Source organism: Dinoponera quadriceps, unplaced genomic scaffold, assembly GCF_001313825.1.
Source record: "Dinoponera quadriceps isolate SergipeBrazil2010 unplaced genomic scaffold, ASM131382v1 scaffold586, whole genome shotgun sequence".
In the NCBI taxonomy this organism is placed as follows: Eukaryota; Metazoa; Arthropoda; class Insecta; order Hymenoptera; family Formicidae; genus Dinoponera; species Dinoponera quadriceps.
This window is the reverse complement of record NW_014554764.1, coordinates 1,800,682-1,824,811: the sequence shown is the minus strand read 5'-3', so window position 1 is coordinate 1,824,811 and position 24,130 is coordinate 1,800,682. Positions and strand designations below refer to the sequence as shown.

The 24,130-nt window shown below is 46.1% G+C and overlaps 4 protein-coding genes and 1 non-coding gene across 6 annotated transcripts; 1 reads left to right on the top strand and 4 right to left on the bottom strand.

Annotated features, from left to right (window-relative positions):
• Positions 1 to 9,433: 9,433 nt before the first annotated feature.
• On the top strand, positions 9,434 to 14,502 carry LOC106741628 (ras-related and estrogen-regulated growth inhibitor). The gene is made up of 4 exons (XM_014613828.1): positions 9,434 to 9,626; positions 11,254 to 11,476; positions 11,789 to 11,975; positions 13,815 to 14,502. Exons 1-4 carry the CDS (start codon positions 9,479 to 9,481, stop codon positions 13,995 to 13,997), a joined length of 741 nt encoding a protein of 246 aa, XP_014469314.1. The 5' UTR covers positions 9,434 to 9,478; the 3' UTR covers positions 13,998 to 14,502.
• Positions 14,503 to 14,515: 13 nt separating this feature from the next.
• LOC106741627 (Bardet-Biedl syndrome 2 protein homolog) lies at positions 14,516 to 18,645 on the bottom strand. Of its 2 annotated transcripts, XM_014613827.1 has the most exons (11): positions 18,418 to 18,645; positions 17,735 to 17,854; positions 17,487 to 17,675; positions 16,992 to 17,174; positions 16,546 to 16,768; positions 16,193 to 16,404; positions 15,905 to 16,075; positions 15,538 to 15,642; positions 15,142 to 15,454; positions 14,804 to 15,058; positions 14,516 to 14,610 (listed from the first exon to the last, which is right to left on the bottom strand). In XM_014613827.1, the coding sequence occupies exons 1-11, from the start codon at positions 18,643 to 18,645 to the stop codon at positions 14,516 to 14,518; spliced, it is 2,094 nt and encodes a 697-aa protein (XP_014469313.1). The 2 variants fall into 2 exon arrangements, with proteins under 2 accessions (XP_014469313.1, XP_014469312.1); XM_014613826.1 differs by having other exon boundaries at positions 14,524 to 15,058.
• A 283-nt stretch (positions 18,646 to 18,928) lies between these two features.
• LOC106741629 (ER membrane protein complex subunit 10) lies at positions 18,929 to 20,702 on the bottom strand. Its single transcript, XM_014613829.1, has 4 exons — positions 20,435 to 20,702; positions 20,045 to 20,308; positions 19,391 to 19,657; positions 18,929 to 19,243 (listed from the first exon to the last, which is right to left on the bottom strand). Exons 1-4 carry the CDS (start codon positions 20,492 to 20,494, stop codon positions 19,151 to 19,153), a joined length of 684 nt encoding a protein of 227 aa, XP_014469315.1. The 5' UTR covers positions 20,495 to 20,702; the 3' UTR covers positions 18,929 to 19,150.
• Positions 20,703 to 20,908: 206 nt separating this feature from the next.
• On the bottom strand, positions 20,909 to 23,761 carry LOC106741630 (soma ferritin-like). The gene is made up of 3 exons (XM_014613830.1): positions 23,666 to 23,761; positions 22,765 to 22,986; positions 20,909 to 21,712 (listed from the first exon to the last, which is right to left on the bottom strand). The coding sequence occupies exons 1-3, from the start codon at positions 23,759 to 23,761 to the stop codon at positions 21,521 to 21,523; spliced, it is 510 nt and encodes a 169-aa protein (XP_014469316.1). The 3' UTR covers positions 20,909 to 21,520.
• Positions 22,341 to 22,412, bottom strand: Trnaa-cgc. Its single transcript has one exon. It is a non-coding gene; the product is annotated as a tRNA-Ala (tRNA).
• Positions 23,762 to 24,130: the final 369 nt, after the last annotated feature.

Sequence of the window (24,130 nt, the reverse complement as noted above, 5' to 3'; positions counted from 1 at the left end):
AACATGAACTTAAGAATCTTAAATATAAGATCGCGCGCTCGCACGCCGGCTATGAATATCGTCCTTACACGGGATGATTTCTCCCTACATATGCTAAAGATGTCTGAAACTCCATGTGACCATTTTAACATCTCCATTCGTCGATATACTGTGAAATTTTTATACAATTAGTATTGTTAGCGCAAAATATAACGAATTAATTATCCGATTATTTAACAGGTCAGTTTTACAAATCAGACGAAGGCTGCTTTAAGAAAAGCAACGATTCAATGATTAATAAAATGTCTTTAATTGAAACAAATCTGTCTTTTGGAATGGAGCGAACAGACGAATGTTTGTTTCAACAAACAGACTCGTTTGGTTTCTCAAACAACATAAATATCCCTTTACAACTAGCGTATCTCTTTCATACGTTCATCCGAACATTACGATGGTATTCACAAGCGATAAATTATTTGAAAGAGGTAACACTATGTTAGAAAAATATTAAAGACACTAAAGAGTATCGAAGAACTTCTTTTGCTTCAGCGGAACGATATTTAACATATGATAAAATAAATGTTTCTTTTACCGAAACAAACGCTTATTATCCAAGGAAATAAGGAATCCAAGGAAAGCTTTATTCGGTTTAGCCATTATATCCAGATAATCACGTCAATATCGCGTTTAAACGATTCAAGTTCCGGGACAAACTTCACTTCCGCCCGCGACGGATCGAGCCCTCGAACTTTTGACAGTTTGATCGATCATCTTCAACACGCTCACCATTCGGCGGCTATTACAGCCACGACATCTTCGTGATTAGGATTCCCCCCTCAAAATGTTCTCATAAAACTCCGGCCATTAACGGGTGTCACGCTAACGGGTGGAACGGCACACGCGTACTGAGCTTGCGTCAGCTGTTTTAATGACGATGTAACATAAGCGCGCGCGCTCTCACGTGCACGTGTGCACCTAATAACATGTTTACCAAATTTATCTCGTCGATCGGGAGCGCCGCAGGATCGGGCGATATCGCGCCGGGAAATTCCGACATCTGTGTCATTGATAAATTAAGAATGGCGCCGCGGTTGGCGCGGCCGGAGGAGCGACGAAGGGAGACGGAGGGAGAGAGAGAGAGAGAGCTGTTGTTTCGTCCGTGTCATTTACTTCATAGGGTCCAAAAGTTCACTCGTTCGTCGTCGGACCTGGCTCTTCGTATGTAATCGAGGAAGCAATGGAATCTCAACGCCTTTTTCTTATCGTCGACACCAGTTACAGCTCCGAGCGCGCGCTCGTTAACGCACGGCCGGGTTCATCGCGAAACACAGAGAGATAAATGAAAGGTACTTTACGACGGCACGCGATAGCCATCGTCGTCTAAAAGTTCTCGGCTCTTCTCGGCTAACTAACCGGCCGGGATCACTCGGACACGCGAGTACAGCGCGAAAGATATCGATGATACGAGCTGCGCGCGACGATATGTAACGCGGCATTCGACTCGCCCGCGATCCGACGATTTCACCTTTCGAACGGGAACGAGAGATTGTTTCCCGTCGCGGAAATTATTCTCCGAAGACGATATAATGGTCTCTCTCTCTCTCTCTCTCTGGGTAAATTTATTATATCATTGATGAAAAATATAAAAGCTTCATTTATAGACTTTAAAATGCGTTTCGATATACCCGATTGTTCATTAGGCGAGGTTGGGAAAGTGATTTTTGAAAAGTAACCCATCAGCCCGTTTACCGTTACTCGGGTAAATATATCGCTATTTGTAACGAAGGTAATCAACTTTTTTACGTCATTGATGAAAAAATCACAACTTCGTCCGCAGACTCTCGAAAAGGTGTTTCATTATGATATATTTCATTATTCAGAGGTATACGCGGTGGGTTTGCTCGTTCAATGCATGAATCATGGAACGGTCAGATACAGTCGAACGGTCCGTTGATAACTGTGTGTTAATAACTTAGCTCTTCCTTACGGTTGCGAATAAACGCTGCGCATTGTGAGACAACGGGATCAGCCTTGCTGGACGCAAGGTGCGTAAGCGGGCGCAACGACTCGGACACGCCATCCGGCGTGTTGATGGCCGACGGGGGTTAATGGATGGTGATAGAAGAAACGGAACGCTAACGACATTTTAATACCCCGAGTAGCTCATAATTGAGAGCACAATCAACATTGTTGCCTGATTGGTTAACATTGTTCCTGGTAACGCGAACTCGCCGGCCGGCTCTTTTCGCAAACCGGTCGCTTATTAATAGAGACCGGCCGTCCCCTCCTCTCCCTTCCCTCGGCCGTCGCGCCCGCAGATTTTCTCGCGCTCCCGCACGCACGCAGCCGCGCAAGTGGCTCGTCTTTTATAACGGGGAAAAATCGTGTCAGGTCACAGGCATGGTGCGTTCGCGGAAAACAACGACAGGCAAGGGGGATGCAGCCGCGCGGACGCTTGCGACACTCGCAGCTCTCGCGATCCTTACCAGAAATAACTGCGACGCGACTCAGCACGTCGGTGAGGGCATCGCGCGTAAACAGGAAACCGACCGTCCGCAATCGCCGAAACGCAATCGTACGTTCGGATAAAACAACGAAAGAAAAAAGGAAGGGAAAATAAAAACGCACCAGATACGTCGTAGCGAGTGGAAATATACGGCGAGAATTTTGTGATAAAAATCGTCACGGAATTTTCGAAGCGAGCGACATGTATCGACATTCCGCCTCTCGATTTGTATCGTGTTTTCTTTATATCTTAGAAATTTAAATCTGCGAGCTGAAATAAATCAAATTTGCCGTGTTGTTTGGCGAGGTAAACTGTCGTCCATTGACAGTCCATTTCTGCTGTAGTTTAAAAAAAGAAATCGGCTTTCCCCACCTTTGCGCGAAGTTTTCTTTCCTAAGGGTAGACAATTTCGTTTAGAAAAATACACTTGCGTTCGGCTAAGACCTGCCGCATTTACTTCTTTCCGCAGAGATAATAGCGTGCATTTAACTGAAGCATAATAATTATAACTATACAATATGGGATAATTAAACCCGGCTTTTCCTCGAGTCTTCAAAACTATAATGTCTGCATTATTAGGAAACACGATCAAATTGAAAAGATACTTATCCATCAAAGACGGAATATTCTCTCCGTGTAAGTAACGAGCCGACGAGCTCCTCTAAGGACGAAGGCGTCCGAAGGCCCATCGATAAAGCTCGGATTATTTTACGAGGGAGCCTTTTAAGCGATCCAGTTAAAAATGATAAAACGTCACCGGCGGGGCTCACTTTGGGTTACGTTATTTTGGTTGCGTCCCACATGCTTATTGAATTATTCCCCGCGCCTCCGTTAATAATCGAATGAATTATAACCGTAATTAAATCCGCCCTGTTCTCCCTGCGCGGAAAGGGCAGCCGAAGGCGGCTTTAATCGCGCCGAGCCCCGACGTCGACCCGGATTCGACGGTTTAAGAGGCGAAATATGGCTCATCAGTCACGCCCGTAAAACGAGCGGCAGTATATCTCGTCTCGCACCGCCTGGGGTGGCCCGACATTACGACGGGCAATAAACCGATTTTACACGGTCGTGCGCGTCAAAACAGATCCATAAAACGTGGCACCTCACACGCGTCATGACTACGTTTCCGGGCATGTTCTTGCCGCGATGTGAAACCACGACTGGTGGTGTCGATCGTGGCTAACCGAGTATCCTGGTTGTTAACTGGAGAGTGTGCGAGTTTTTCGGGCAACGTCCGGGTATTATTATTCTCAAGTTACTCGGATATATTTAGGCGCCCGAGAATATTCGAGTACCCCAGTGATTTATTCTTATTGCTTCTTCTGATTTATTCCCCCATTCTGTGCACAATAGTATCAAGGTGAGTGGCAAAATAAACGGAAGGTGCTTCGATAATTAATCATTAGAGTGTTGTAGCAATTAAATATATGTACTTTGAGAAATTTCGTTTTTTTTCCCGACTCAGATTAATAGTTTTTATGTGAGGATTTGAAATATGCAAGATATAAAAATGACAAAATTAAAGGTATTGTATTAAAATATTACAAAAATAAAATAAAATATTGTAATGTCTGGCAAAGTAACCACACACATCCTGTCGATTTTATGCGCAGATTGATGAGAGATACTTATAAGGACCATAATACCACCTTCTCCTCTATTTGCGTAAAAACATATGTGTTATTAAAAAAAAGAAAAACTTTTCGGTTCTAAGTAGCGGGTTTTGGCACACGGATGCTATCGGGTATAAAAATGCTCGCGGTTTATGCCGACATTGTAAAAAAAGTGCCGAATCCATCTGGCTATACGTCGGCTATACGTTTATTAATATTCCCACGACAGCAACGGCGACAGTAACGGCTTCTCCCTTCTCGGCTCGTAAACAGTGCATCAGCGGTATCAGCTGTTCGCTCGCCGGTTCCCAAATTTAGCACAAAGCCAATTAAATCTGTTTATTGGCTGTTAATTCGCCAACTACTGGGTGTCGTAAACGGACCTCACATATGCGGTACGCAGTGCATACTCGTGAAACCGTTATTACTAATCAACAAATTTTGCATCGTGCTTGGCAAAAAGGGGCAACAAAAAATTATTTAGCTTTGGTGAAAAAAATATAGACTATATTTTAATTTTTTGAAATCAGTTCTATGGAAGAGAGAGAGAGAGAGAGAGAGAGAGAGAGAGAGAGAGAGATACGAAAATAAAGCAACAGAGCACATTTTTTACCATAATTTCTTACCTTCGTGTTTTTCATACTGTCGAGAGAGACTATAATTTCTTTTAAATCTCACATTGTTAGGAGTTTTTCAAAGTTTTCGAAATGGAGAATAATGCGACAAAAAATAAGGGAAAAACGCTTAAAATCTCTATTGTATCTAAATTAAATTTAGAGAGCACATGAGGAGAGCTCGGTTATCTAAAGGTGGAACGGTTGCTCCTTCGCCTCCCGTCTGATCGTCGCATCAGGGAAGGAGAGCGAGACTCTCGGCGATTCCGCGAGCCTCTGACGATGGCCGATCGAATTTCCCGCCGCTAACGTTATCGATGCGCCACGAGGAAAAATGCTCTCCGAACACCCTTTGGATGTCACATGAGCTCGCGCACCGTGAACTCGTATCATCTGCCGACCTCGTGCACGGGCCGTATACGAGCTGGACGGCGACGTTCGTTACGAAAACAATGTAGAAAAAAAGAAAGAAAATTAATGACCTCTCCACCCTGCGTTTTCTCTCTCTCTCTCTCTCTATCATTTTCTTTCGCGCCGAGGATCTCCCTCGTTATCTTATCCATGTTTAACACGTCCCGATCGCCTTTTGAGACACCTCTCCCCCTTATTTTCGTGCATTTTTTACTCCCCGGCTCGATCCGCGCCGCAGGCGCCTCTCGCCGAGGTTTCTTTTTTTTTTCTTTTCGAGCGAGTAGTTTCGTGAAGACCCGGCCACGATAAGTGATAAGTGGAACCCGTCCAGACGATAACCCCGCAAAACTCGTGGTCAAAGAGTAGCTCGCTATTCTCCTACCCGCGGCGGCGACAACGGCGGCGAGTTGATCGAGCCGTTCTATATTTAGATTATCAATCGAACCGGATACCAGGAAACGCGTGCACTCCACAAGAAATCGCCGAAGGAATTCCGAAGGGGGGAAAGCGGGGACGGAATTTTCGGGCGGGCCACCCGTGTCTGATTAAGACGTTGACACGGTGTGTTCGGCGTCCGGCCGGGGCTTGTTATCAATTTTACGGGCGGGCGGACGTCTGCAACACAAAAATAGAAATCCGGTTGCGTGTCGGAAAAATTGAATAACGGTCCGTGATAATGCGTTACGCGCCCGCCGACCCCGCCGCTCGTTCGTTGACGATGGGACGAAGAGACCTGGGAGAGAGAAAGAGAGAGAGAGAGAGAGAGTAGAATTTATTATTCTATGGGATACAAGCATCCCTTTAGATACGTGGCAAACAAATGCGGCTGTGCGAAATAATGTCGGTGCGAAATATGCAGACGGAAAAAACAACAGTGACGATAACGTAGTAACGTAGCGACCGGATGAGAGAGTATAGTAAAGTTAAAATAACAATATGGTCGTAATAAATGGTAGAATAGTAGAATAATAGTAGACGGTGGAAAGAGATGCAATATCAGCAGGCAAGTAATAGCAGAAATATACTCAAAGTTGTGACAAGGAAAGGGCAATATTTCAGAAAGCAGAACGAGAACAGAGATAATTAAGATAATGTGTACACGGTGGAAAGTAGGTTAAAATAATCGTTGAGAGCGTTGATTTCAGTCCTAGGGCATGCCCTCTAAAGACTAATAAGCAAGTGTTTACACAAAGTCGGAAAGGAAAAGTATATAATAGTAGATAACGAAAGAAAGAGAGAGAGAGAGAGAGAGAGCTTATCGTCCCGGGGGATCTTTAGGGCAAATTTATCGTTGATATTTCGAATAGTCTTTTCTTGATTTGTGGGCCAATCGACGATCAGCTTCTATTTCCGTGTGAACTGTCGGTGATCCGATATCAGTAATATATCTGAGGAACAACGGGAGACCTATATTTTTATTTTTGGCGAGAGATATATTCCCGCTGAAATATTCGTTGAATTTTCTCGTTTCGAGTTCATCACGCGGCGGAGACCGCTCGAAAATTCTCCGATGATATTTGAACGTCCTTATATCGCGCGTTACTAATGCAAATCGAGATGAAGATAGTGGTAGCGAGTATTCGCGAGCATTAATAGGGTTATAGTGTGCTTTAGTAATGAGAAACTGAGCTTTCGCTCAGGGCGTTCTTAAAGTACCCTCTGCCGACCTTATTCTCTCTCGCCTGTGTAATAATAATGGAACTTAACGCGGCTTGAAATTGCAAGGGTTAAGCCGCCTTTAAACAAAAAAGTAACGCGCATATTCCATTAATTATAGCATGCCGGTCCGTCCGGTCAAGTAACCTATATTAGAAAGAAAAAAAGGAAAAGCGGGATGTTCTATCGACGAAAGATCAACCGAGAAGTCGAGCTGAAGGATCTGTATTGGAAAAAGAAAGAACGATCGTTCCGGCGTTCATCTGTTAATCGCGACGTAATNGGGGGGGGGGGGGGACTGGCGCTGATTAGTCATGCGTTTCGCGTTTATGTATTTATTATGAGAGGGAGAAACAGTGCGAGAAAAAATGCAAAACGTCCTCTGTAAAAGTTAAATACCGTTTCCCGAGTTTCTTTAGAATTATGAAAACATATTTTGCAATTTGAGAAGAAAAAGGCCGATTTAAGAGCGGCCGATTAGATTTCCAAGCGTTTCCACATCTCACGTTAATATCCTCTACCGTAAGCGAGTAAATTTCGATGAAATATTTTTGTATTAGTTGGAGCACAATTTTCTGCAGTTGTATATGATACTGTTTTGTACGACAGGAGGAATTTTCTTTTACCAAATGAAATGACTGAAATCGAATATATGAACGAATAATAGGTCGGATTAGTATTTAACTATAATATTATTTAACAATATTTAATTAACTACATTTATCAATTATTTCATTTATATTTAACAATATTTAACTAAAAAAGGCTCATATCATGCGCGTGATATCCGATTAGACGACGAAACATTTCACGGCAGCATCGCCCGTCACTTCAATAATTACGGAAAAAATATACATTTTACAGCACAGTTCCCGGCATAAAAGTTTAGAAGGTTGTGTCTATCATCTTCGTGCGGTCAATCACGACGATTGGTTGCCCGGGAAGTTCCACTAACAGCGAAACTCGGTAAAGTTCGCGAACCTGCCACCCTCTCCCGACGTAACCCTTGTCTCTCGACGGACGATAAATTTCCGCCTGTTCCTCGGTTTCTCTCCTATATCTCATAATCGGACAGCCAAGGGCCAGGTGAATAAACTAAATATAGTCCTCCCTCAGAGGCACATCGTTCTTTGCTCAAGGCTGAAGGAAAAGGACGCGCATGTTCTGCATATACACCACCCTCGAGAAGCGGGAACGCCGAGATACATGTTCACGACGTGTGCACGTGCGTTTCCTTCCCCCTCCCTTCCCTCTCCATCGGTGATATCTCAACGATATCTAGTCACGTGAAATGTGGTAAGTGTTTCGTGTCATCGACATACTTCCGATCGTCCCTTGACGAGAGAGGGAGGACACGTCGACGCGTGTTCTGATCTATCTCGGATATTTTCTACGAATCGGCCGCTATCACGATTTCCACGATTAATTTAGCTTCATTAGGGAGCCTCGTCGGAGAAGTCGGCCTTTTTCCCGCGACGACCGATTTAGCGGTCCCCATGTCCAGTCGGTGGGCAAAAGGTTACACAGCACCCGCTTGGGGTCCCGCCTGGGATCGTAAGCTAAAGCGTTCGGAATGTTTGAGAGTGCCAAACGAGTTGCACCCATAGAAGAGGGAAAAAAAGAAAAAACAAAAGAGAACCGCATTCGGAACGGAGTCGAAACGCGGTGCGCCTCGGTGATAAGTGCATCGAACTGCGATTGAAACCCTGGACGACGCGGCGCGACGAGTCGGCGACCGCCGTATCTGCGGAAGACGCGCATTAAGAAGCCGTAGCGCGTAATAAAGTGATAAAAGAAACGTCGAAGCCGCGCATACACACACACACACAACACTTTCTCTCTTTCTCTCTTTCTCTCGCCTTAAGACTTACGTAAAATTAATAACTACTTCGTCGCGTCTCGTCGCGTGGCGTCGCGACATACCACACACATACTCCGGCTCGGCGACTAATATATGACGCAATTAATACTGTCAGCAATTAATACGGTGCAATTAATGTTGTCGGTAATTAATCGCACGATATCCTTTCGCTAGCTATGTAATTCGTGCGTTCTTTTCAAATCGGAGATCGTTGCAAGAGAGAAAATAACCAGATGAGCCAGCGATCTCTTATCGGCAGTGCGCTCACACGTACGTACGCGGAGTGCATTTAGCCTCCGAGGAGGAGGAGGAGGGATGTATCTTTATTAATTAACGCGCATCTGTATATAATTAAAATCATCCTCGGTCGCGCGTCCTACGTCCTGTGTTCGTTTAACGCGCGCGCGCGTTTTAATCGCGATAATCGCGAAAGATCACGCGCGAAATTAACACGCGTACGGGACGAATTTGTTTTTTGTTTCTCCAGAAATACCGTAACTAATAATACGCGCGGGGGAGGGGAGGGAATACCGGTGGGCGTATCCTGAAATAGAACTTTTCACGCCGCTTTGGTGACTGTTACGTGTCGTCGTTGCCGTTCTTCTTGTTTTTTTTTCCTTTTTTTCTTCATGACTAGCGAGACCCTACGTAATTATTCTAATAATAGTTAATGACGCACACGTTGTCGTCACACATTGTTATCCATTACGTGCGCACCCTTTGAGAAGCGTGCGGACAGATCGCCATGAATAATGCATCCATTAAATATCACACGGGCACACGATGAGGGTTCATAATCGATGGGACGACCTGGCGAGGGAGCAGTGCCGATTAAGACATGGACGGCAACGGTCCGCCGCCGGCGATGGTGTCCACCAAGAAGAGAATCAGCCCTCCGATCTGCTGGGGCCTCGGTCTCGTCAACAGGGACACTTTTAAGACGGTTAAAGTGATCCTAATGGGCCAATCGGGTGTCGGCAAGTCAGGTGAGCAGACAGTATTTTCCTCTCTTTATCCTCTCTTACCTTTCTCCTTCGATATTTCTTTAACGAACGACGCGGGCCGACGATCACGAAGCGCCTGAATCAGACCGTTCGGCGCTTCAACCCTTCCGTTTGAAAAAACAAAGTTACAACAGCCAAAAGTGATTCTCGATATAGTGAACTGTTGACATTTTTTTTCTCTCAATCGAACTGATTACCCGACCAATTGCCGGTCATGTCTCGTGATTAATCGCGTGTTTAATTATCGTACGATGAAATCTACATAAATAGAATGTTTCGTTGTACGTATAAGTGGTTGTTTATAAAATTATAGGACAGTGAAAACTTTCACCTGTTATTTTTTATTCAAAACCCACTCTTGTCTTTACCTCTCCGATATTATATCATTATCATATCTCGTTATTTTGTGTTATTATTTTATTATATAGTTATTATTATATTTATTATTTTTATATATATTATTTTGTTTATTTTTATTTTATTATATGGGCAGTTAAAGTAAAAGTTTCGATTGTCGGACAGGCCACTATATCTGGACGTGTACGGAAACTTATAATTATTAAAAGTTTCTATTTCTATTTTTATTATAATTTTATCAATGTTTTAATTAGGTTATTTGTATATCACTTCATCTAAACATTCATGTATGATACGTCGCGGTACTACCGTATTGTTTAGCAACGATTTAAAAATGTGGCCGTAAAATTGTTGCCAGCGGTACGCAATAACAGAATTTAGAAAAATATCGGTCAATATGGAGGAGGAAACGCAAAAATGTAGAAAAATTAAAAAATTAAGCCAACGGTACGCGGTGTTCCCAAGTGGTCACCCATCTAAGTACTAAACGCGCTCAAAGCTGCTTAACTTCAGTGATCGGACGAGAACTGGTGCTTTCAGCTTGATCTGACCGTTGTCTGAGTACTCCTTTCTCCGATAACATCAAGACTGATTAAAAAGTGTAATGCAAAACTGCGACATTTTTCTCAGAGATGTATTTCAAGAAAATCGAATTGGTTCAATAACAAACTTTGCTTTAATATATTGAATATATAAATTGTTAAATTGTTTTCCCCCGCTACAAGACCAGCATTTGGTCATTTATTTACAATTTTCCGTATACGTATAAACTATCGTAATTATAATCACAATCATGGAATCATCACGTAAATAGTTAATCAATAATTTTACTTTCATGACGATCACACCTGAACGCATTGATTCGGGAGAGCTTGGGGCAAACTTGGAAAAGCATTTTGGGTCGTTTAAAATTTCTGTCATCTTCGAAGTAACGTATAAACTTAAATACGTTTTTTTATACTAATGAAAATTTTGCATATTTCAAGATTTGCCGGTCAATTATATAATCAGATCATTAAATATCGTGTATTCTCCTGAATAATTAAGCGGTCGTTAGATGCGTCCGGCGATTGGATCGTTCTTACCTCGCGTCGATGTTTCCGTGCGCCCGGGCACACCTCCAAGCCAATATATCCGCCGACATCGGAAAGTGGAAGAATTAGGCCGGTTGTCGCCGCGAGATCGACACGTTCCGGACCGTCGTTTATTCTCACACCCGCAATCTCTCTCTCTCTCTCTCTCTCTCGGTCAGCTTTAGCGGTGCGGTTCGCCACGAGGCGCTACATCGGCGAATATGACTGCACCACGGAGAGGATTTATCGGGTGGACAATCAGCTGGGATGCTCGTGGGAAATAGCGGATCCGCCGGGTTACCCGGCGGCGTCGACGGAGCCGAAATTACGATGGGCCGACGCGATAGTTCTCGTTTACTCCGTGACCGACCGAGTCAGCTTCGAGGAGACGTCCCGGTTGAGGTATGTCTTGTGCGTGTCTTGTCCACGTGTCCCCCGAAGTGTCCGTGAAACTGGGATGGGTCAACAGCCTCGCGAGAGAGAGAAAGAGAGTGACATTTTTCTTCCCTAATCGCATCCGGCGTATCGCCGCGCGCGATCCGTTCGCGTCTCAATGGAGAAGTGACAGATACGGGTCGAATGTTCGAGCACGCGTGAGAAAGCGCATTTTTTCCCATCGGGAGGAGAGAAAAGGCGCGAGACTGTACAAAGGGATCCTCCGATACATATATTCACGTACGTCAAAAGTCAATCGGCTGCATCGTCGTTGTCCAGGTTCCTGGTGTCGCACGCGAGACGAGGTAGAAAGGTGCCGCCGGTCGTACTGCTTGTGGGAAACAAGGCCGATCTCTCTGGCTCCCCCGGCGAGCGCATGGTGTCCGCCCTGGAAGGCCAGAAAAGGGCAAAAGAAATCGAGGCTCACGCTTTCCACGAGGTTTCCGCGAGGGAATCGGTTGACCAGGTGAGCGTCGGCGTGTGGCAAACAGTTAATCCGGGCCGATTTAATCGGCGCCGATCGCGGCCACTCGTCTCCGTTCGCCTTTTTCATCTCAACGCGTTTCCGAACGCATGCTTGCTGTTCAACCTGACCGTTTGATCTCCAAGCTCCGCTAAGAAATAAAGGCCTCTACAGAGGCGTATTATTGATATTGATTTATTTATTTACTTGTTTATTTACGAAGGAATCACTTCTTTTGTCTAACGCGTATGAATTATTAACGCCTATGAAGAAAATGTAAAAGAAGGAAGTCTTCAGTGAAATACGCAGAAGTAAAAGTGAGGAAAGGAAGAAAAAGGACAATTTACAAAATGAAATTCTGAACTGGAAATTTTCATTTGAAAAGAAAAAAAGATAAATCGATAATGCTTTCATTAATGCCGCGTACATTTTTACTGTACTTTTACATTTATTCATTATTTCGTGGGCTGCGAATAATCTTTGTCCATCTTCGAACTCGAGTTGCTTCTCCAAGTACGATAGGCTTCTTTTGCAATTTTCGAAACTCGTCTATTCTATTTATTCTGGTGTTTTTTGCACTGATTCTGTTCGAAATGAATCTGTGCAATATTTTCTCGTTGATTTTATAAACTGTCCATTTTTTTATATCAACGTTATCTACATTTATTTAATGCTTGTTACAAAACGTGCAGAATGCGGCTCCGAGAGGGCGACAGGGTCCCGATTAAATGCAAAATTCCGGATAAAACGAACGAAACGAGCGTCCGCGATTGGTCCGGGCTAATAATCGAACTTCGATAATACTGTCGTGCCGTTTCGATCACTTAAAAATAGCGTAATCTGAATAATGTCGTTTTTAAGTGATCGGCTGGCTATAAGTGGACGGAATATCCGATAAACGGAGATATAAAAATAAATAAGAGCGACAAGATAAAATATGAATAAGGATATAAAGTCAGCCCTCGATCGGCCTAATCGCCTGGCAAGAGGGAAAAAGAGAGAGAGAGAGAGTTATTTTCCTAAACGATTGTTTACTCCGCGGGGAATCCAGTCATGGCGTTTACGCGTGATCGCGAGGCGTAAACAAAATCTATATCGCTCGCTTCTCAAGGCGCGCGCGCGGTATGCGAGTGTATTTTCGAGTGATTATCTACGCACATTGTAATAACGATCAGGAGCGTATCGGCGTGTCTTCACGCCCGGATAATTTCGCGGAGCGATGGAATCCTCAATTTCGAAGCGAACCCCTCGAAGGATAGTCGAAACGCGAAACACGACGCTCCATTTCCGCTCATGCGGTCTGAAATGACAGACCTTTCTGCGGTGTAAAAAGAAGAAGGACACGAAATAATTATTCAAGGAAGCTCGATGTCTCGCTGAGACGGTATCCTTTGCAACGCTAAAAGGCTGGGGTCTGAAAAGTTCAGAACATAGACGACATAGGCCGAGAACCTTTTAGATAAAAATACCCACTACACTCGCCTCAAAATTCAACTCTAAACTGAAATTAATAAATGAACTTATTTTCGATACTAACCGATAATTTAAGATCATACGGCCAAATGTGCGATTTGGTTCTCCGGTTTATTATCTCTTATCCGTTGATTATCGAAGAGCCACGTAAAAACCGTTGAATAACGAAGAGCCCCATTCACGGTGCAACGAGAATGGAAGAGAAGAGACGCAGAAATGCGATGACGTGAACAATAACAGCCCCCCGGCGCCGATGATCTCCGACGAAAAGATATTCCTTTTTGTTTTCCTTTCGACGTAACAAGCATGGCGTGATAATCCGTGGCCTTTATCTAACAACGGGCCTCCCCGATTATTTCTATTCGACAGGTCATGGCCGTATTTATGAACATATTAAGACTATTGACGGAATTGCCGGCCATTCCGGGAAACCAGCCGACGTCTTTCAGAACGAGAGCCTGCACAGACGGCTCCATCACCACGTATCGCCGGTCGTCTCCCCCACCGACGAGAAGAAGGTTCAGCATTTCCGCACGTGGCACTTTACTGTAATCGTCTAATTCTTCTCCCGGCAGGCGCGATGTGTACTTCGTAACTACTACTTCATCATGACAACTTATCCCGCTAGAAATAGAGGAAAACACCACATGCGATTTTAGCCGTTTTAATAAAACTGTATTTATAAAAAAAAAAAATAAGAGAAACAGCTACCCGCGTCTTTTGGTTCTCATCGATAACACAAATATATACAGAATGTATCACTAAGTCACCCTCCTCACCGTCCGGTAAATATCGATTAAAAGTAACATTATAACAATGCTATTATTTCCTACTTGACAATGTAGTGTAATCGTTATATACGTAGCATACACTGCATTCGTATTGTTGGGTGAACAATTCTGACACCGATGTGTGTTATTGTTGGTTGCTGATTATCGGGCGCGTATTCTTCGATTGAGTCGCGGTGTCCCTTCCACGATAACGTCGCGACGCACTGCGGTGCGAACTGAATTTCCATCGAGGAAATAGGTGAAGAGGAGAAAACGGACGATGAATCTCTCGTACGGAAGTTATCCGTGTCTTATCGCCAGCGCCAAGGCCTTCGGGTTTTCGTCCTGTATCGCCGCTCTGCAACGTGCCACCGTGTTGGAAGCGGCTTTCCCGACTATAAGAACAGAACAATATCAGCCCTATGCGACATCGTTGATTCGGAAGTCCTCTCCGAGTCGAAAATGTTACGATCTTTCAGGATATACACAGAAAATACCGCATTCGATGAAATGTTCTTGCTGCAATTTCGTATATCCGCAAGCATATCGCATAAGCTGTGACCTGAAACACAAATCCTTGGGATCTACCTCGGAGTCTGGCTGCGCGCTGCACACCGACATTCAGTTCCTTCAAGCTGGCCGCCAGTTCCCGATGGCTGTTCAGCCGAATCTCGTGTTCGCGGATCAGATCGCCGTTGATGTTCTTCAACTGCGTCAGTCTCCTCCGCATGTCGTCCACGTTTTCGAGGATCCTCGCGTCCTCCAAGCGAATCACGATACTCTTCAGGAGTGCCGCGCCGCCCGCGGCTTCCGCTTGAAGTCGCGCGTCGACCTCTCTTAAACCTGAGACACACCCGGTCAGTTACAATACGACTGTATAACTGAAATATTATAACTGACACCAGCAGGAAGAACCCTTAGCATACCCTTGACACGTTCCAGCGCGTCCAGCATCCTGCTTTCCTCCGCCGGGAACGTCGCCTCCGAGTTCAGTTCCCTAACTCCGAGGTACATGGCGAGAGACTGAATGACGTCGCCGGCGAGGGTCGGGTCGTCCGTCTGGATGGTCACCTTCCCGCTGGCGTTCGACTTGAAGCAGTGCACTTTGTCGTCCCGCATGCCGCGCAGCCACACCTCGATGCAGCCGGCCTTCGGGCCGCTCTCCGCGACCTCCAGCTCTTCGCCCAAGATGAGACTCTGGTTCAGCCAGATGGCGATACGCTGCGGCCTCTCGGCGACCTGTGCACGTGTTCGCACGTCACGTGTCCGGCTTTCCCTCCTCGGCTACGGCCGAGCTGAAACTCGAGACGCGTTTTACTCACGTCCGCCACGACGCCGTTACTCAACAATCCCTCCGGGATCTGTTGCGGCCTCGGCACCAGCTCGTACATGCAGAATCTCGGCAATTGCCGCGTCACCTCGAACACCTGTCGGACGGTCAGAAATCTGAGACGTTGCAGAATGAAGAAAAAGAATGAAAGAATCGATTTGTATTGATCGAAAGATGCAGCGCGATAGTTTAGTTTACAGGGAAAAACTGAAGGCCTTGTCACGCCTGTCGCGGATCCGGACTTGGACGGTGGAAATAGGAGGGATCGAAGGTCTTCTTCAAGCCTGACGATCGCAACAAAGAACAAGGAATGTCGGAAGTTACACGAATATTGATTGCAAAATCAAGGCCGGGTATACCTGCATCAAATCGGCGCCGTAGGGTCCCACGTACACCTTCACGTGGATATCCACAGGATCGTTTTTAGCCGGGTAGAGCGCGATCTCCAGTTCGCCCTGAGGGTGGGTGGGATGCGTCACCAGGGTTTCACCCTCGAAGACACCCTCGGCGAACACTATGGCGCAATGAACCTGGATGAAAGTGTCATATCTCAGGCACTCGCGAAATCTCGCGACTTCGGCTTCAAATAGTCGATTAACTTCCATCATTTCGGCGAGAGTTGAAGTTACGTAAGCGTAAAGAGTTACCAAAAGTCCCGGTCCGGCGGCCAATGCAACGCGAGCCGCTCCTCTCTTCGTCAGCAAGCTGATCGCCAATCTGGACCCGTGGTACAAACTGGAGCCCGCCGCCGATCTCTGGCGCAGTTCCATTTGGAGCGCCTGCTTCTTCGCCAGCAATTCGCGCACTATCTCACCAGGCTCTGGAGCCTGCGTCGCGGAGCCAGCACTGTATCCGCGTACTGGAAGACGACGAGTAAGAGGCAACGAGTACGTCGGCGGAAATTCGTCAAATCCCAATCTCGAAAAGCAGAGTGACAGCCGAGTCGCTCATAGTCAACTGACAACTAACTAATTTCCAGGATTGTTACTGAATAGGTTACCTTCACCGTTAACAGAAGCTACCACCAAGTCGGGTTTGCCGGTCCTCCGATAATCGGCTTCCACTATACCCGCCACACCGGAGGACAACTGAATCTTAAATATCACTTCGCCGGTGTTGTACGTCCTTGCATCCACTTTCCCGGTACTCCAGCCGGTGATCAGCTCTGGCACGCCGTCGCCGTTTACGTCGAAAGTCCCAATGGAGGCGACCTTGTGCTTCGACTGCGAGACAGATTGAAGAAGTGTGATTGCTATCGTCTCAAGTGACGTCGGTATTTACAACTTCGGGATGAAAGAGGGATCGGAAGGGACTGTGGAAAGATTGTGTGGAAGAACTGAAGAGATATCAAGCGGAGGAAGTAACAGAGCGATAAGATTGATATCGGTGCAAAATGTGATTTCGAGTGAAAGTTTACACGCGTGATTGAGACGATTGAGGTTCTACCTTGACTCGCCACAGTCTTTGTCCCGCTTCGTAGACGCCGATGGTGCCGTTGTCAACCGCGTAAGCGAACTGCCTGTTCGGCAGATCGGTCAGAGCGACGATCGCCGCCGTTTCCTTGGTCTCCCAAAGCATCACATCCTCCTTCTGCACTCTGATTTCGTAATCCGTCGTGCCGGTCAGTAACTGAGAAAGTTAAATCAATCAGCAGGCAGACACCCCGCGAGAGAAGCACGCGGAAGAAACAGCTCCGCCAGTGTGATCGAAGTTTCCGTCGCCCGAGAAGCGGACGAGAGAGACTCGGTTTTACAGGGATCAAAATATATCCTTGTACGAAATCGTCACTCGGTCAATCGCTCTCGGCTGTCCCGATCGAGTGTCCTCAATGATCGGGATAACACTTATCGTCGCCGAGTTTCCATCCGATTCCTGTCCGATCGCAGGAACCGACCGATTTCTCTCCCACACGCGCGGCAGGGTGTGCCGTGCAACATTCACCTCGTTCTCTCCGTCCCCGTCGAAATCGTACACCGCCAGCGAGGTGACGATGCCGCCCATCACCATCCAAAATATTTCCGTGCCCCGAGCGTCCAGGACGGTCACCGAACAATTGCCGCCCACCACGACAACCTGATGCGGCAACCAGCCGACTTTCGCGACGATCATGCAATTAGCGCCGTCCGACATCTGAAGTAATCATTGGAATCGTCAGAAGCCGCGTATTCCCTCAGACGTACGGCCAGTACCTCTTTGTAAAAGACATCGGCGTTGTCCTCGACGTGGTAAGCGAGTACGTGAGTAATGGTCCCGACCAGGAGAATCTCCCTCTCGTCTTCCCCGAGGCGACCGGTGCACAGAGACTTCACCTAAATCCGGGTTCTTGCGGATGACAAATACAGGAGGAAAATACGTCGGTTTGGTGAAACCAACTTGCAGACGACATCAACTGCTTTCGATGTGCACAGACCGGCATAATAGCTTTATATCCGGAACACCCGTGAGTATAATCCATAAATATCCCGAAACGAGAAACGCATTTAAAAGTTTACAGATAGAGCTTCTATTCTTTTTTTGCTCAATGACATAATAAATGAAATATTTTACTCAAGTAGCGCGCATGGGGAAATACAATTTATACACCCCACAGCTCAAGTATAAATTAGTGAGGGTAAGAGTAAACAGCAACAGAACAAATTACACTTCAAAGCTTAATCCACACCTCATGTTTCTACACTTTATACTCGATACCACCTTCATATCGCTGATTTTTTAATCTTATAAACTGAAGCTTGTGTTGCAGAGCTTGCCATAAGGAAGGAAGTGCATTGTACATTCTAGAAGAGTTGAACTTCGCGTGTTAGCACTGCAATGCCGGTCTGCGTGAACACCTTTCGCGATTAACGGAACTTCGGTTCTGACAGATCCGGACCTCGGTGCCGATTTGAAGCTCCGCCAGTTCCCCGCTCCACGATAATCTCTTGTTGGGCTGTTTGTCATCGGTGAAGTTGACGTTCTGCGGCTGCCTGTGCGGGCTGTGCACCAAAATGGTGCCGCCGGGCGTGGCGGCCGCGAGGCACGCGTGCGACCCGTCGAATTTCCCACTCACGACGAGGCCCGCTTTCACGTGTTTCTGGATGTTCAACGAGAACTCTGCCATTCCCGAACGTCAGGTTGCCACGATATCCCGCTAATGTTGTGCCTCTACCATTGGCACGGTGATGGACTATTGATTTTCCACAGCTACAACGCTATACACGTGTTACCGTCGCATATAGAGATACAACGAACGACGCGGCCTCAACGTCGGAGCGAACGGTTCTCTCAAATAAATGAAAGAAATGTCACGAATCCTCGAAGAAAATGTCTAGTTTCCACCGGTGCGAAAAGTGGACGTGGCTTGCGTCGGAAAAAAAAGAAAAAGTGCGGTGTCACCCAAACGATTATCTTAAACTATTTTATTCAGTTTATTCTTTTATCATAGAAGTGTAATTATCATAGCAATATAATTGTATTATTAATAATATTATATTATATCATATATCGCTATATATCTGATTATGAAATTATACTATAAATTTGGACAACTTCTCCGTAAGATCACCCTTCGACACTGGGACACAATGCACATGCAGGTACAATGAAAATTATCTCTGTTTAGCAAATCATTGTCTTTGTGCACTTGCCCCTGCGGCGGCTTCCGGGTTCGTCGCGGATGACAGGAGTAGAAAGATCAACGCCGGTACAATGTACATCCACTGGAAAACAGAGAAAACGCCATTTTATCCTGCCGATACATTCCGTGGTGTGGCTGCCAATTGAGTGGAACTTATTTGAATCGACCATCACTCGATGGATATGCTGTGTAATGAATAAGATAAATAGATCGACGGAAAGGCGCTCACATATTTCGCGAGGAACGAACGATTATCTTTGGTCTCCCCTCTCTCTCTGGCCTCCCGTTCTCGTTCGAGCTTCTGAATGTACGTAGCCGTGTCCGGGATCGGACCGCCGTCCGGGTATTTCACCACGACGTTGGTGGTCCACATATTTGTGAAAGGATTATCGAATATACAAGGGCCCGAGGATGATATGCTCACAGCCACTGGCTCCGCTGCGCTGTCCAGCCATATCGTCACGACATCCTCCAGGTCGGAGCCAAGCAGGTAGCACTATAAATCGGTATCGGCGTAATCAGTACATCGGAATATGTTACATGAGACGTGATGTATTACTAAACGAGACAGACATCCGAGAACCATCCGATCTTTGGCCGGAAGCTGTCGGTTCTTGGAAGTTCACGGAGGAAAGTCATTCAGAGCGACGGCAAGTTTCACGGCCTGGGGAACCAATACAGGAATACAGGCCGCTCCTCGAATATCGTTCGGTATTTTGGGAATTGATTCGTGTTCGAACTTTTCTCTTTGTGAGACAACGTCGGGAGTGAACTATCCGGAAACATTGCACGGCACCCTGTGTATGTATTTCGCCACAAGAGCGTGAGAGAAATTTGCCGTCCCTCCGAATGATTTCCCCCGCGTCTGTCCGACGTGCATTACCGCTGGCACCGAGGTGAGGAAGGTGATCTCGCTGCCGGAGGAGGTACGCGCCAATGCCTTCAGTCTGTACTTGCCGTCGCTCTTGGCGAGAGTCTTCAGCGCGTTTATCTCGAGCGGCAGCAAGCCGTTCTGCCCGACGACGGACATGCCGCTACGCACGCTGGACACCGTGACGTTGCCGCGCTCCGTGAACACGGCCACCGGTTCGTCGTTGAACGCGTGCCATAACCTCAACTGCAGCCAGCCGTCGTAGTCGAGCTCGCTCTGCAACGTGATTTTCCGCGAATGCGAGTGACCGTCGGGATAATCTCAACGATCGACGGAAGACACGATCCGACGATCAACGAGAATTAAATCGTAAGGGGGACAAAGAGAGAGAGAGATACTAACCCCGTGAACGAACGAAAACACACAGAGCAACGTGCCCACGATGACATGCGACAAATACATCTTGTTGCGCGAACGAATAATACGTCGAGGATAATTACGAAGCCACCGACATAGGGCCACGTCTCATCGTACAACGGTGATCCCCAGGCTGCCGATGTTTACCACCATGCTCATGCCAAATCGCAGAACACGCACGACTTCGATGACGTTGACCGACGGTAGGAAGCGACTCCTACTGCGCTACAAAGGTTGCAACGTGGTGGTCATGCCGTGGATAAAGGAGCTGTGAGTGCGGACAGCTGCACTTTCTGCACCTTACCTCTCTCTCTCTTTCTCTCTTTTTCCCTCTTTCGCACAGCTGAACGTCTATTTTTTTACTTTTGTATTCGGCTGTAATTTTTTGAACGTAATGTTATCGCTTAATATATTGACTATATAACGTTTTATTATTCGGGATTGAAGGAGACCGTCGTGTTGCGATTGTAATTAATGTTTTCAATTGTTATTATTCGATTTCGAACGATACAACGACGTGCAAGTTACACGATATTTCGCACAGATACACTGAAAGAAAAGGAGGACGGTTAATATATCGCTAAAATTACAATTATTTTCGGCACCAACAAAATCTTCTCGCCGTTTTAACAAAAAAGTAGTAATAGCAATGTGCATATAATATTAGTAATTATGATTAATAACAAATACTATAGTAACGCTCATTATATACAAAAATGGCTATCCCGATTAAAATTCTTCATCACAATGTACGATTATAGTAATAGCAAACATTTCTTTCTCGATGTACTATAGGAATACGATATACGTGTACCTTTGAAAAAGTTAGCCGTTAAACATCATTAATTGCACGATAAAGTCACTTTGATACGAGAAATTGAATTGAATTGGCTACGACGTTGCCTTCGAGGGATCTTGGATACACCTCACAAAGAACAACATGCCTAGACATCTGCTTCTTCCCTTATCTATTTATCGCGTACGGCGCTTCGTTGATGCGATATAAATAGTACGGCGCGATTCCACGATATTGGCCTAAAATACAACTTCGATTCGGCTGACTTTACTCGATCAGTCTTGATCTTGCAGCTCCTTGTCGAAGATGTGGACCCCGAGGCCTTCCCCGACTCTCACCAGATTCGTCACGTGGTCGGCGATCTCTTTTATCGAGTCCACTTGCTCCTGCAGGAATTCAGTCTCCAGGTAGTCCATGAAGTTGGGATCGTTGTGCGTCGAAGCGATCCCGTGCAGCTGCAGCAGATTCTGCGAGAACCAGAAAACGGAATGAATTCGCGTTGGTTTTTTTTTTTTTTTTTTGGCATGAGACGATCTATGGCAAAAATTCCTCATATATAATTATATATAGAATATGTTCATATATAAAAAATATATAATTATATATGGAAAAGTTCCACCTGGGGAGTCAGATCGTGCAAAACTGAACGTGTGTATGTGTGTATGTGTGTGTGCGAGATGTGAGAGTACCATGATAGAAATATATGACTGAAAATATAATGAAATTTTACTGAAATGTGTTTGAAGTTTTCTCTCTCTCTCTCTCTCAATTGCCCCAATTTCATTATTATTCCATCAATATTTCAGTAAAAATTTACTTGTCAGCTAAATTCAGTAAATTTCACGATATTCAATATTTCCAAAAATTCGTTATTACTTCTCGACAGCAAAAATTTAACTTTCCTTATATTTCACAGTATTACATTAAGTTTCATAAAAGAAATTATGATTCATTTTGAAGTGTACTCAGTTTCAATTTTTCAATAATTTTCACTTCATTTTGCACCGATTACATAATAATTTTAATAAGATATTTCTATCCAATGTATACGTGCGCGAGTGTGTGCGACGTTCGAGGAAAAAAAAAAAGATCGGCTGGAGGAGCTGGGATTTGAACCCAGGACTTTCCGCATGCGAAGCGGACACTCTACCACTGAGTTACACCCCCGATTGGTAGAACACCGTTTAAAGTTGTAGTACCTCAGCGAGCGTGCTCCGTTAGCGAGTTACGTATGTTGTGATAATTCAATTAGCGCTGTGAGACGAGACGGCGACCTCGAAAGGCATTTAACGCGAGCTCGGATATGCGCGAATACCGCGCGTTAAACAAGCGAACGAAAAATGACATTACAATCGACTGTTCCGAGCGGTGTCGCGCAAGTGGAACGTCATTTCACCGCACGAATTTTTCGCCTCGAACGTGTGAGTTGGCGATATATAATTTTGCCTCTCTCTCTCTCTCTCGTTTATTCCGCTCCTCAGCGGAATCGATTACGCGCACAATGGCGCCGCGTACGCACCTCGTTCACCAGCTTCTCCAGCTTCAGGGCCTCCATCATCGCATTCTGCGCGCTTTGCCAGTCCGTCGGCGGCTCTTTGATCATCGGCAGGGCGATATCGCCGCCCCGCTTGTTCTGATAAGTCAGAAATTTCATGGCATGCTCGCGCTCCTCGTCCGACGCCTTCTTGAAGTACTTGAAGAGGCCCGGCAGAGCGACGTCGCTCCTATCGAAGTAGTACGCCTGCAACAAGACGCATGCGGACGATGCATTGACAATGAAAGAGAGAGAGAGAGAGAGAGAGAGGGAGAGAAAGGAAGGGAAATGAGAGAGTAAAGGGATAATAACGTGTTTCGACGCTCCGGGTGAAGGATTTCTTCTCCGTTTTCGGAAAATTCGCGTGATCATCGTGACGAGCTTATCGAAGGCTGTTTACTCGGTCAGGACCGGATGAAAAAGGGTCCAGGCGGAAAATCTCGATTACGTCATAACAAGCAAAGGAGGAAACTCATTTCTCGACATAATAACTCGATCAACCCAGCATCCGCCGAAGTTGCAGTGACTTTCGCGAGGCTTCACGCTCCGCGCCGATGTCGCAAGAGCGAAGGTGTCCCCGTTCGCTCCAATCGCTCTGATGGCAACAACGCAGGACGAGCAACGCGGGCCGCGAAGGCTGAGAGGAGCGGTGTCGAGAAAATAGAGAGAAAGAGAGAGAGAGAGAGAGAAAGATAGAGAGAGAGAGAGAGAGAGAGACACAGAAAGGGTCACATGTTATTGTTCCAAGTAAGCTGCTCAGGTCCCACAAGGATTATACGTTACGAAACGGCAATCGGGGGTGAGGAGTGCACAGGTGCGAGAGAGGTTGCGGGGTGCAGACGAAGGGTTAAAAATAGCAGCGAGTCTGATCGATACGCCGACTGACCATAGACAGATAGACGTAGCTGGCGTATAATTCCAGATTGATTTGCTGGTTTAGCGCCTCCTCGCACTCCTTATGGAAGTTCTGCCGCACGCTCATGGTTATATCAACGAAACGGAGTTATGCGTATATATGTATATGTGTGTGAGGGTGAAAGAAAGAAGGAAAAACAGCTCTGGAGGTACGAGCGAGTATCACTGCGCGTCGACGGCCGATCGATTGCCGGGCCCGATCACCCCGTCCGTTCGTTTCTTCCGCGAGGAAAACACGCGAAGCACGGTGTCACCGCGAGAGTCTGTCGCGCACGAGCTTTCAAAACATTCTGCGAGCCGACGTATAACGCGCGACGGATAGTCGGCGCGAGAGACTGCACGCAAGCGCGAGGTCCCCCCGGTCGGCAGGAAAAGCCTGCGGCCTTGACCAGGGAAAAAAGCGCCGGGCTGAAGGAAGGCCCGCAGGAGCGGAAGC